We start from the raw sequence: 14728 nt of genomic DNA on the forward strand, positions 1-14728 counted from the left end.
TTGGTGTATAGCAGCCTTCAGTTCATTAATGGTTCTTAGTTGACATTTGTAGACCTCAGCTCTCAGATGGTCCCGTTGGCTGTGTAGAGACCATTCATGAAGCTGATGAGGGTTGTTTTCCGCCAAGTAATGAAAATTCTGCTTATTACTGTAGCCAGACAAATGAATGCGAGCTTTGTCACGAAACTGCAGTGATGACCTGCCGAAATCGACTACACCACTACTTCAACTAAGAGTAGCTGTCCCCCAAGATTCTGTTCTTGGTCGTCTCCATTTCTGTCTCTATACGTCCTCTTTAGGTGAGCTCATTAGCTCTTTTGATTTACAATATCAACTCTATACTGATGATACACATATCTACCTTTCCTCCCCTGACCTCTCCCTGCTCTCCTCACTCATATCTCCAACTGTTTCTCTTCTTGAATGTCCCAGCACTTTCTTAAACTCAACATGTCTAAGACTGAGCTGATCATCTTCCCACCCTACCGCATATCACCTCCCACAATTTCACTGTCTATTGATGGCACTACTATCTCCTCTAGCTCTAAGTGTGCTGTCTTGGAGTAATCCTTGACTATTTCCTCTCCTTCAAACCACACATTCAGTACCTCTCACAAACCTGCCATTTTCATCTCAAAAATATTTGCAGGATCAGACTCTTCCTGACGCAGGATGCTACTAAGACCCTTATCCACTCACTGGTCATCTCCAGACTGGACTACTGTAATCATTTTCTATGTGGCATCCCTGACATCTGTCTCTCTCCACTCTAATCTATCGTCAGTGCTGTAGTCAGGCTCATTTTCCTCACCAAAGACACTACGTCCACCTCCCCTCTCCTACAAGCCTTTCACTGGTTCCCCTTCCCTTTCAGAAACCAATTCAAGCTTCTCACACTCACTTATAAAGTCCTCACCCACACCTCTCCTATTTACATCTCTTATCTTACCTTCCTTTACCCTCCCACCCATCCTCTTCGCTCTGCTAATACATGCAGACTCTCTTGCCAACTGATTACTTCCTCCCACTTCTACCTTCAAGATTTTTCACATGCTGTTTCCTATTTCTGGAATTCCGAACCTCTCCCGCTCAGACTCTCTACCTCTCTACAAAACTTTAAAAGGGATCTCAAGACCCACTTCTTCACCAAACCCAGCCAACTATCATCCTAACCCTCTGTTCCACTCTCACTGTCTACCCCATCTGTGCCACCCCTGCCTGGCTGCCCCTCCCCTTTAGAATGTAAGCTAGAGCCCACTTCCCTCATGTGCCTTTGCTTCTCTTACTTAAACTATCTTCTACTCAATATTCCCTTCAAAAGAACCAAATACCTTGGTTTTCTGCCACCCTAATACTTACTTCAGTGTCGTCTGCTGATTCAGCCATGTTTATATACCCTGTACTTGTCCTATATTGTCTTGAATTGTAAGTCACCATTTTCTTGTTTTGCTTACTTGTTTATGTTCGTTGTAACTGGGCGCTGTGAATCCCTTGTGGCACTATATAAATAAAAGTTAATAATAATAATAATAATAATAATAATAACAAAGATGTATCATGAATAAAGGACACTATATGGACAATATCTATTCAAAACCAATTGAAAATAAGCTGTACTCCATGCAGTTTTAGATTATGTACTAACGTTTTAAATAGTATTTATCATGCCTTCTTTGTTAACCTTTAAAATCTGTGAGTATTTCTTGCCTCACCCCGTGTAAAGTAAACTATTTATGTGCACTGTAAGTGAAAACCAACTAATGTTAATTTCATTTCTCAGGTTTTAAAAGTATAACTAAAACTGCACAAGATTTAACTGACCCCGATACTTACCTTCGGGATGCCTGCGGTCAGTGTTCCGGTGACGGGATTCCGAGTGGTGCTGGTATTCCGTCTCATTATTAACACCGGCATCCTGACGTCTTGGATGCTGACTGCATCCCATGCAAGACACCTTCTGCAAATGAGCCAACATGTGCAATGAAACTCTGTCAGCGCTAGGCATCCTCTTGTTTTTTTTGTTGAAAATGCATCTTAGTTGCAGCACGATGCAAATACTGAAGGATGCACGAGGAGATTCTGCAGTTTAAATTGATTTGACAAATATTTCTGTGTGCGACTGTGTCTGTATATGAAGCACAATGGAACTTGGCATAGAAAAAAGTCATGGCCTCTGAATTGTAGCACTTTCGTATAGATTCAGAGACTCAGTTGCACACAGATATACAAGTGTCATATCAAATGAATCAGCACAGTCTCCTGGTGCATCCTATTAGCATCACAATGCAACAAATATGCATTTTCCACAAAAAAGATGCATAAGAGATGCCTAGCGCTAGCAGAGACTCACTGGACCTGGCATGTCGAGAGGGGTTGCTTTGTACAACTGCAGCAATTATGTTTGAGGACACATCTATAAATGTAAATGATACCTAGAAGCTGATTGGTTGGAGTGAACAACTACTCCACTTGTGCTCTTTAGGTTTGTTTCATCTTCCAAATATTGAGATCAAGAGAGACCATAGCAATGCCTTTCTTGCAGTATACATAAATTTACAACAAATTTGTTTGTGTTTGTGTGTGTAAACAATTTCATAACATCAGTACTCAAATTATTGTAGAAAAATGCTTAGCCCTCCTTGAAACAAGACATACAAGCTAACCCACAATAAGTAACACTCATGGTCAGATAAAATGGTATTGCAGTCAGCTTTAAACCGTTTCAATTTTAGAATTTAAAGGTTTCATCAGGCTTTTATATAACTACTGAAACATGAATGCTTTCCTACATATATACACCCAACAGCAATAACATTAAAACCACCTGCCGAAAATTGTATATGTCCCCCTCATACCACAAAAACACATCTGATCCATCAAGGCATGGACTCCACGAGACCTCTGAAGGTGCCCTATGGTATCTGGTGCCAAGACATGAGCAGCAGATCCTTTAAGTCCTTGGCAAGGGCTTCTTTTTTCAGCACATCCAACAGATGCTTGATCGGACTGAAATCTGGAGAATTTGGAGGCCAAGTACACCTTGAACTGTTGGCGGGTAATTCAGACCTGATCGCAGCAGCAAATTTGTTTGCAGTTGGGCAAAACCATGTGCACTGCGGGGGGGGGGGGCAGATAGAACATGTGCTGAAAGAGTTAGATTTGGGTGGGTTATATTGTTTCTGTCCAGGGTAAATACTAGAGATGAGCGCCGGAAATTTTTCGGGTTTTGTGTTTTGGTTTTGGGTTCGGTTCCGCGGCCGTGTTTTGGGTTCGACAGCGTTTTGGCAAAACCTCACCGAATTTTTTTTGTCGGATTCGGGTGTGTTTTGGATTCGGGTGTTTTTTTCAAAAAACCCTAAAAAACAGCTTAAATCATAGAATTTGGGGGTCATTTTGATCCCAAAGTATTATTAACCTCAAAAACCATAATTTCCACTCATTTTCAGTCTATTCTGAATACCTCACACCTCACAATATTATTTTTAGTCCTAAAATTTGCACCGAGGTCGCTGTGTGAGTAAGATAAGCGACCCTAGTGGCCGACACAAACACCGGGCCCATCTAGGAGTGGCACTGCAGTGTCACGCAGGATGTCCCTTCCAAAAAACCCTCCCCAAACAGCACATGACGCAAAGAAAAAAAGAGGCGCAATGAGGTAGCTGTGTGAGTAAGATAAGCGACCCTAGTGGCCGACACAAACACCGGGCCCATCTAGGAGTGGCACTGCAGTGTCACGCAGGATGTCCCTTCCAAAAAACCCTCCCCAAACAGCACATGACGCAAAGAAAAAAAGAGGCGCAATGAGGTAGCTGACTGTGTGAGTAAGATAAGCGACCCTAGTGGCCGACACAAACACCGGGCCCATCTAGGAGTGGCACTGCAGTGTCACGCAGGATGTCCCTTCCAAAAAACCCTCCCCAAACAGCACATGACGCAAAGAAAAAAAGAGGCGCAATGAGGTAGCTGACTGTGTGAGTAAGATAAGCGACCCTAGTGGCCGACACAAACACCGGGCCCATCTAGGAGTGGCACTGCAGTGTCACGCAGGATGTCCCTTCCAAAAAACCCTCCCCAAACAGCACATGACGCAAAGAAAAAAAGAGCCGCAATGAGGTAGCTGACTGTGTGAGTAAGATAAGCGACCCTAGTGGCCGACACAAACACCGGGCCCATCTAGGAGTGGCACTGCAGTGTCACGCAGGATGTCCCTTCCAAAAAACCCTCCCCAAACAGCACATGACGCAAAGAAAAAAAGAGGCGCAATGAGGTAGCTGTGTGAGTAAGATAAGCGACCCTAGTGGCCGACACAAACACCGGGCCCATCTAGGAGTGGCACTGCAGTGTCACGCAGGATGTCCCTTCCAAAAAACCCTCCCCAAACAGCACATGACGCAAAGAAAAAAAGAGGCGCAATGAGGTAGCTGACTGTGTGAGTAAGATAAGCGACCCTAGTGGCCGACACAAACACCGGGCCCATCTAGGAGTGGCACTGCAGTGTCACGCAGGATGTCCCTTCCAAAAAACCCTCCCCAAACAGCACATGACGCAAAGAAAAAAAGAGGCGCAATGAGGTAGCTGACTGTGTGAGTAAGATAAGCGACCCTAGTGGCCGACACAAACACCGGGCCCATCTAGGAGTGGCACTGCAGTGTCACGCAGGATGTCCCTTCCAAAAAACCCTCCCCAAACAGCACATGACGCAAAAAAAAAAAAGAGGCGCAATGAGGTAGCTGACTGTGTGAGTAAGATAAGCGACCCTAGTGGCCGACACAAACACCGGGCCCATCTAGGAGTGGCACTGCAGTGTCACGCAGGATGTCCCTTCCAAAAAACCCTCCCCAAACAGCATATGACGCAAAGAAAAATAAAAGAAAAAAGAGGTGCAAGATGGAATTGTCCTTGGGCCCTCCCACCCTTATGTTGTATAAACAAAACAGGACATGCACACTTTAACCAACCCATCATTTCAGTGACAGGGTCTGCCACACGACTGTGACTGATATGACGGGTTGGTTTGGACCCCCCCCAAAAAAGAAGCAATTAATCTCTCCTTGCACAAACTGGCTCTACAGAGGCAAGATGTCCACCTCATCATCATCCTCCGATATATCACCGTGTACATCCCCCTCCTCACAGATTATCAATTCGTCCCCACTGGAATCCACCATCTCAGCTCCCTGTGTACTTTGTGGAGGCAATTGCTGCTGGTCAATGTCTCCGCGGAGGAATTGATTATAATTAATTTTAATGAACATCATCTTCTCCACATTTTCTGGATGTAACCTCGTACGCCGATTGCTGACAAGGTGAGCGGCGGCACTAAACACTCTTTCGGAGTACACACTTGTGGGAGGGCAACTTAGGTAGAATAAAGCCAGTTTGTGCAAGGGCCTCCAAATTGCCTCTTTTTCCTGCCAGTATAAGTACGGACTGTGTGACGTGCCTACTTGGATGCGGTCACTCATATAATCCTCCACCATTCTTTCAATGTTGAGAGAATCATATGCAGTGACAGTAGACGACATGTCCGTAATCGTTGTCAGGTCCTTCAGTCCGGACCAGATGTCAGCATCAGCAGTCGCTCCAGACTGCCCTGCATCACCGCCAGCGGGTGGGCTCGGAATTCTGAGCCTTTTCCTCGCACCCCCAGTTGCGGGAGAATGTGAAGGAGGAGATGTTGACAGGTCGCGTTCCGCTTGACTTGACAATTTTGTCACCAGCAGGTCTTTCAACCCCAGCAGACTTGTGTCTGCCGGAAAGAGAGATCCAAGGTAGGCTTTAAATCTAGGATCGAGCACGGTGGCCAAAATGTAGTGCTCTGATTTCAACAGATTGACCACCCGTGAATCCTTGTTAAGCGAATTAAGGGCTCCATCCACAAGTCCCACATGCCTAGCGGAATCGCTCCGTGTTAGCTCCTCCTTCAATGTCTCCAGCTTCTTCTGCAAAAGCCTGATGAGGGGAATGACCTGACTCAGGCTGGCAGTGTCTGAACTGACTTCACGTGTGGCAAGTTCAAAGGGCATCAGAACCTTGCACAACGTTGAAATCATTCTCCACTGCACTTGAGACAGGTGCATTCCACCTCCTATATCGTGCTCAATTGTATAGGCTTGAATGGCCTTTTGCTGCTCCTCCAACCTCTGAAGCATATAGAGGGTTGAATTCCACCTCGTTACCACTTCTTGCTTCAGATGATGGCAGGGCAGGTTCAGTAGTTTTTGGTGGTGCTCCAGTCTTCTGTACGTGGTGCCTGTACGCCGAAAGTGTCCCGCAATTCTTCTGGCCACCGACAGCATCTCTTGCACGCCCCTGTCGTTTTTTAAAAAATTCTGCACCACCAAATTCAAGGTATGTGCAAAACATGGGACGTGCTGGAATTTGCCCATATTTAATGCACACACAATATTGCTGGCGTTGTCCGATGCCACAAATCCACAGGAGAGTCCAATTGGGGTAAGCCATTCTGCGATGATCTTCCTCAGTTGCCGTAAGAGGTTTTTAGCTGTGTGCGTATTCTGGAAAGCGGTGATACAAAGCGTAGCCTGCCTAGGAAAGAGTTGGCGTTTGCGAGATGCTGCTACTGGTGCCGCCGCTGCTGTTCTTGCGGCGGGAGTCCATACATCTACCCAGTGGGCTGTCACAGTCATATAGTCCTGACCCTGCCCTGCTCCACTTGTCCACATGTCCGTGGTTAAGTGGACATTGGGTACAACTGCATTTTTTAGGACACTGGTGAGTCTTTTTCTGACGTCCGTGTACATTCTCGGTATCGCCTGCCTAGAGAAGTGGAACCTAGATGGTATTTGGTAACGGGGGCACACTGCCTCAATAAATTGTCTAGTTCCCTGTGAACTAACGGCGGATACCGGACGCACGTCTAACACCAACATAGTTGTCAAGGCCTCAGTTATCCGCTTTGCAGCAGGATGACTGCTGTGATATTTCATCTTCCTCGCAAAGGACTGTTGGACAGTCAATTGCTTACTGGAAGTAGTACAAGTGGGCTTACGACTTCCCCTCTGGGATGACCATCGACTCCCAGCAGCAACAACAGCAGCGCCAGCAGCAGTAGGCGTTACACGCAAGGATGCATCGGAGGAATCCCAGGCAGGAGAGGACTCGTCAGAATTGCCAGTGACATGGCCTGCAGGACTATTGGCATTCCTGGGGAAGGAGGAAATTGACACTGAGGGAGTTGGTGGGGTGGTTTGCGTGAGCTTGGTTACAAGAGGAAGGGATTTACTGGTCAGTGGACTGCTTCCGCTGTCGGCCAAAGTTTTTGAACTTGTCACTGACTTATTATGAATGCGCTGCAGGTGACGTATAAGGGAGGATGTTCCGAGGTGGTTAACGTCCTTACCTCTACTTATTACAGCTTGACAAAGGGAACACACGGCTTGACAAATGTTGTCCGCATTTCTGGTGAAATACTTCCACACCGAAGAGCTGATTTTTTTGGTATTTTCACCAGGCATGTCAACGGCCATATTCCTCCCATGGACAACAGGTGTCTCCCCGGGTGCCTGACTTAAACAAACCACCTCACCATCAGAATCCTCCTTGTCAATTTCCTCCCCAGCGCCAGCAACACCCATATCCTCCTCATCCTGGTGTACTTCAACACTGACATCTTCAATCTGACTATCAGGAACTGGACTGCGGGTGCTCCTTCCAGCACTTGCAGGGGGCGTGCAAATGGTGGAAGGCGCATGCTCTTCACGTCCAGTGTTGGGAAGGTCAGGCATCGCAACCGACACAATTGGACTCTCCTTGTGGATTTGGGATTTCGAAGAACGCACAGTTCTTTGCGGTGCTTTTGCCAGCTTGAGTCTTTTCAGTTTTCTAGCGAGAGGCTGAGTGCTTCCATCCTCATGTGAAGCTGAACCACTAGCCATGAACATAGGCCAGGGCCTCAGCCGTTCCTTGCCACTCCGTGTGGTAAATGGCATATTGGCAAGTTTACGCTTCTCCTCCGACAATTTTATTTTAGGTTTTGGAGTCCTTTTTTTACTGATATTTGGTGTTTTGGATTTGACATGCTCTGTACTATGACATTGGGCATCAGCCTTGGCAGACGACGTTGCTGGCATTTCATCGTCTCGGCCATGACTAGTGGCAGCAGCTTCAGCACGAGGTGGAAGTGGATCTTGATCTTTCCCTAATTTTGGAACCTCAACATTTTTGTTCTCCATATTTTAATAGGCACAACTAAAAGGCACCTCAGGTAAACAATGGAGATGGATGGATACTAGTATACAATTATGGATGGACTGCCGAGTGCCGACACAGAGGTAGCTACAGCCGTGGACTACCGTACTGTACTGTGTCTGCTGCTAATATAGACTGGATGATAATGAGATGTAGTATGTATAAAGAAGAAAGAAAAAAAAACCACGGGTAGGTGGTATACAATTATGGATGGACTGCCGAGTGCCGACACAGAGGTAGCTACAGCCGTGGACTACCGTACTGTACTGTGTCTGCTGCTAATATAGACTGGATGATAATGAGATGTAGTATGTATAAAGAAGAAAAAAAAAACCACGGGTAAGTGGTATACAATTATGGATGGACTGCCGAGTGCCGACACAGAGGTAGCTACAGCCGTGGACTACCGTACTGTACTGTGTCTGCTGCTAATATAGACTGGATGATAATGAGATGTAGTATGTATAAAGAAGAAAGAAAAAAAAACCACGGGTAGGTGGTATACAATTATGGACGGACTGCCGAGTGCCGACACAGAGGTAGCTACAGACGTGGACTACCGTACTGTACTGTGTCTGCTGCTAATATAGACTGGTTGATAATGAGATGTAGTATGTATAAAGAAGAAAAAAAAAAAACCACGGGTAGGTGGTATACAATTATGGACGGACTGCCGAGGGCCGACACAGAGGTAGCTACAGCCGTGGACTACCGTACTGTACTGTGTCTGCTGCTAATATAGACTGGTTGATAATGAGATGTAGTATGTATAAAGAAGAAAGAAAAAAAAACCACGGGTAGGTGGTATACAATTATGGATGGACTGCCGAGTGCCGACACAGAGGTAGCTACAGCCGTGGACTACCGTACTGTACTGTGTCTGCTGCTAATATAGACTGGATGATAATGAGATGTAGTATGTATAAAGAAGAAAATAAAAACCACGGGTAGGTGGTATACAATTATGGATGGACTGCCGAGTGCCGACACAGAGGTAGCTACAGCCGTGGACTACCGTACTGTACTGTGTCTGCTGCTAATATAGACTGGATGATAATGAGATGTAGTATGTATAAAGAAGAAAGAAAAAAAAACCACGGGTAGGTGGTATACAATTATGGACGGACTGCCGAGTGCCGACACAGAGGTAGCTACAGCCGTGGACTACCGTACTGTACTGTGTCTGCTGCTAATATAGACTGGTTGATAATGAGATGTAGTATGTATAAAGAAGAAAGAAAAAAAAACCACGGGTAGGTGGTATACAATTATGGATGGACTGCCGAGTGCCGACACAGAGGTAGCTACAGCCGTGGACTACCGTACTGTACTGTGTCTGCTGCTAATATAGACTGGATGATAATGAGATGTAGTATGTATAAAGAAGAAAGAAAAAAAAACCACGGATAGGTGGTATACAATTATGGATGGACTGCCGAGTGCCGACACAGAGGTAGCTACAGCCGTGGACTACCGTACTGTACTGTGTCTGCTGCTAATATAGACTGGATGATAATGAGATGTAGTATGTATAAAGAAGAAAGAAAAAAAAACCACGGGTAGGTGGTATACAATTATGGACGGACTGCCGAGTGCCGACACAGAGGTAGCTACAGCCGTGGACTACCGTACTGTACTGTGTCTGCTGCTAATATAGACTGGTTGATAATGAGATGTAGTATGTATAAAGAAGAAAGAAAAAAAAACCACGTGTAGGTGGTATACAATTATGGATGGACTGCCGAGTGCCGACACAGAGGTAGCTACAGCCGTGGACTACCGTACTGTACTGTGTCTGCTGCTAATATAGACTGGATGATAATGAGATGTAGTATGTATAAAGAAGAAAAAAAAAACCACGGGTAGGTGGTATACAATTATGGATGGACTGCCGAGTGCCGACACAGAGGTAGCTACAGCCGTGGACTACCGTACTGTACTGTGTCTGCTGCTAATATAGACTGGATGATAATGAGATGTAGTATGTATAAAGAAGAAAGAAAAAAAAAACCACGGGTAGGTGGTATACAATTATGGATGGACTGCCGAGTGCCGACACAGAGGTAGCTACAGCCGTGAACTACCGTACTGTGTCTGCTGCGACTGGATGATAAATAATGATATAAAAAATATATATATATCACTACTGCAGCCGGACAGGTATATATTATATAATGACGGACCTGCTGGACACTGTCTGTCAGCAGAATGAGTTTTTTATAGAATAAAAAAACACCACACAAGTCACACGACGAGTGTTTAACTTTTTCAGGCAATCACAATATAGTATACTATACTGGTGGTCAGTGTGGTCAGGTCACTGGTCAGTCACACTGGCAGTGGCACTCCTGCAGCAAAAGTGTGCACTGTTTAATTTTAATAATATGTATGTACTCCTGGCTCCTGCTATAACCTATAACTGCTCCCCAGTCTCCCCCACAATTAAGCTGTGTGAGCACAGTCAGATATTATACATAGATGATGCAGCACACTGGGCTGAGCACAGATATGGTATGTGACTGAGTCACTGTGTATCGTTTTTTTCAGGCAGAGAACGGATTATATTAAATAAAACTGCACTGGTGGTCACTGGTCAGTGGTCAGTCACTAGTAAACTCTGCACTCTCTAGTACTCCTAAACTCCAGTAAATCAAGTGTCTCTGTCTCAATCTCACTCTCTCTCTTCTAATCTAAATGGAGAGGACGCCAGCCACGTCCTCTCCCTATCAATCTCAATGCACATGTGAAAATGGCGGCGATGCGCGGCTCCTTATATAGAATCCGAGTCTCGCGATAGAATCCGAGCCTCGCGAGAATCCGACAGCGTCATGATGACGTTCGGGCGCGCTCGGGTTAACCGAGCAAGGCGGGAAGATCCGAGTCGCTCGGATCCGTGTAAAAAAAGCTGAAGTTCGGGCGGGTTCGGATTCCGAGGAACCGAACCCGCTCATCTCTAGTAAATACTGGCTGCTTTATTTTTACACTGCAATTTAGATTTCAGTTTGAACACACCCCACCCATATCTAACTCTCTCTGCACATGTTATATGTGCCCCTCCTGCAGTGCACATGGTTTTGCCCAACTGCTAACAAATTTGCTGCTGCAATCAGGTCTGAATTACTCCCTTTGTCATGATGCTTGATACTTTTTGCAGTGTGTCAGGATGCATTATGCTGCCACTGCCATCAGGAAATACCATTGCCATGAAGGGTTGTACTTTATCTACAACAATGTTTAGATAGGTGGTAACAGCCACATGTATACCAGGAGGACCCACGTTTTCCGAGCAGAACATTGACCAGAGAATTACATTGAATCCGCCAGCTTGCATTCTTTCCATGGTGCATCCTGATGACAACTCTTCCCTAGGTAAACAATGGACCCATGCACCCGACTGTCCACATGATGTACAAGAAAACATGACTCATCAGACAAAGCCACCTTCTTCCAGTCCAGTTATGATGCTTATGTGCTCATTGTAGGTGCATTCGGTGGTGGACAGGGATCAGCATGGGCACTCTAAATTGATCTACAGCTAGTGCATTGCAGCAAACTGCTATGCACTGTGTTCTGTTTTATGCGGCCAAATTATAATAATTGTACTAAAAGTTTCACGAGTCATGATGCAAAAAAATACATAATATTAATAAGTCTATCAGTACTCATGTCATATATTTAATACAATGTGACTGTAATAAAATATAGATAGTAAGAACTACCAATCATCTGAGAGTGAGACGGATGGTACGTTTGAGAAATAAAAAAAAAACAACTTTCACAATATTCACCTTCATTACTTATTAAAAAATAAACATAACTGTTCTGCAATATATATATATATATATATACACACACACACACACACACACACACACACACACACACACACACACACATAACTATATATATATATATATATATATATATATACAGTATATCCAGATGCATATGTCAAAATTAAGAAAAAGTTTTTATTGCTTGCCATGTCCCAACAAAGCTAAGTAGATTTAACGGAATTGTACTCATCTGAATTGGAGTACCGTCATATTGATACCCAACAGCACCTTTTTGAAGGAATGTGTACCTGCATATAATAATCATCACCAGATGTACAGAGGACCTATTTTGAAGTTGTCTAACTACTGCTCAATTTCTCTCCTACCCTTAACATACAAACTCCTTTTACAGCCACCTTTCCACGGTTCTTTTCTCCTATTTCTTCCTTGACCAACTTCAGTCTGACTTTGGTATCTTCCACTCCACCAAAACTGACTTCACTAAAGTCACTAATGACTTTCTTGGAGCCATATTTAATGGACATTGCTTTTTATTCATCTCCTTTGACCATTCTGCTACCTTCAACACAATGGACCACATTTTCTCCTTCAAATACTTTACTCCTTTGGTTCACATGATACTGCCCTCTTCTGGCTATCATCCAAACTCTGACCGCTTTTCTCTTGACCCTACCTCTCTCCCACTACCTGTTCAATTTCCTAAGGCTTTGTTCTTGGTCCTCTTTTTTCTCTGTATATGTCCTTACTTTGGTGACTGCATCAGCTCTTTTGGCTTCCAATGTTATCTCTATGCTCAAGATACTGAGATCTGCCTTTCCTCCCCTGACATCTCCCACTCTCTTCTCCATTATATTTACAGCTGTGTTTCTGCTGTTTACTCCAGAATATCTGATTGCTTTCTGAAATGTAACATTTCTAAGATTTATCTTTTGCCACCTTCAAGAGTCCCCTCTCCTACCTCTTATTTACTATCCATTGATAACATTATAATTTATTGTCCCACAAGTCCACTGTCTAGACATTATCAAATCGTCCCTCTCCGTCAAACCCCACATCAAGGCCCTCTCTTATTCTAAATGCTTCCATGTTCATAAAATGTTGAGGATAAACCCTTTCTTACACTGGAGGCCAAGAGGACCCTCATCCACTCACTCATCTCAGTGCACTGTTACAACTTTCTCTTATCTGGCCTCTCTCCACTCAGGTCCATCCTTGATGCTGATGCATGACTCCTCCTTTTCTCCAAATGCTCTGTTCTACCTCCTGTGTCTGCCGGGCACTCCACTGGCTCCCCTGCACCAACAGAGTCAATTTTAAATCCTCACTTAACCCCTCCACACACACCAACATCATTGACTTCATCTCTATTTCAACCCTGTCCATCCTATTTACTATACCAACCAATGTCCACCATCTTGCTTCCCAACTGATTACTTCTTTCCATGCCTCCCTTCTTCTTGTGTTATTGGAGGTTTGGTGTAGGAGGTTGGGGTTTACCCATAAATTGCATCAGACAAGAAAAGAAGAAGAGTTTAGGTATTGTATATAAGACATCTACACTACACACAACATTACTACACGTGCAGCCAACATAATTACATAACTGGGAACAATTCTAATTATAAAAACAAAATTAAGTTACATATAAAGGGTCCATTATTAATGCCAAATATAGAGACATTTTCATGAATTAGAAAATACTGATGAATTCTATCATTAGTTAGTTTTTTACTCTACAAGCCTCTGAATATGAAGCCTGCGGTTTGGAGGGCAAAATCGTTCAGCGATGTGTGGCAATTTCTAACTCAAAAAACTGCACATTGGTAAATTACTCCTATGCCAGATTGGTCTATAATTAATGAATTTCTACTAAAAATAAATAATTTGTTCATATTCAACATTCTCAGGTTAACTCTTACAAGGTACCACATTAAACCATATTTGGTGTCAGAGGTAGTTGCTCTCGTTTCCTATAACATAACTAATAATCTACAAATGTATTTATTTATTACAAATAATTATTTTCATGAATATTCAGTAATCTTTATCTGCATAGCACTATCATGTTCCACAATGCTGTAGATAAAGTAGACTTGTCTTACGGGTCAGGGTCTGTCAGATCTCCCCCATGGATGACCGTCAGGAGCAGGCAGAGTCCCAGCGCTGACCTCCACATCCTGCTGGACAGTTATCACATTCAGAATGAAGAATGCTGGAAGGGATTTATAAAGCTGGGCCTGCGTACAGCCCCTTGGCAAATACACCAATGTTACACACGGTACACAAACACTGACCCTTGCACAAGGCCCTCTCTGTGAGGGATGGAGCATGTTTGCATTGCCTTGTGTCTGTTTACTGAACTGTTTTCTTGAATCATCTTCTGTTACAATAATTGTGAGGCTTCCTGACCAGGTACACAGGAGGATTTCTAAATTGTGATTCCAGTGTAAAGCATTGTTAACTCATCTGCAATCACAGTGGTTTAAACGGATGTGACATTTTGAAAAGCAATTAGAAGGGAATGGCATGAAGATAAGCTGCTTGCTTGGACATCAGACAAAGCTTTTCAGTATGTGTTACAGGCACTTGTTTTCCATGTCCCCTGTTCCCGTAATTCAACAAAGGACTGAAACATCTCAGAGAATGTGCTACTATCCCATACAGTGCAGAGCAAAGTGCCAGAGGTGTAATCTCGTGATCAACTTGTTTGTTAAATCTGC

The 14728-nt window shown here is 44.2% G+C and overlaps 1 protein-coding gene across 1 annotated transcript in view; it reads right to left on the bottom strand.

Moving 5' to 3' along the window:
- The window catches only part of LOC135057408 (alpha-2-macroglobulin-like), a 315880-nt gene extending 301659 nt beyond the window's left edge, over positions 1-14221 (bottom strand). Inside the window, exon 1 of the mRNA XM_063963298.1 lies at positions 14111-14221. Coding sequence (XP_063819368.1) covers positions 14111-14184 — 74 coding nt within the window. The 5' untranslated portion in view covers positions 14185-14221. The remainder of the gene's footprint in view (positions 1-14110) is intronic.
- Positions 14222-14728: the final 507 nt, after the last annotated feature.

Source organism: Pseudophryne corroboree, chromosome 3, assembly GCF_028390025.1.
Source record: "Pseudophryne corroboree isolate aPseCor3 chromosome 3, aPseCor3.hap2, whole genome shotgun sequence".
NCBI classification, from domain to species: Eukaryota; Metazoa; Chordata; class Amphibia; order Anura; family Myobatrachidae; genus Pseudophryne; species Pseudophryne corroboree.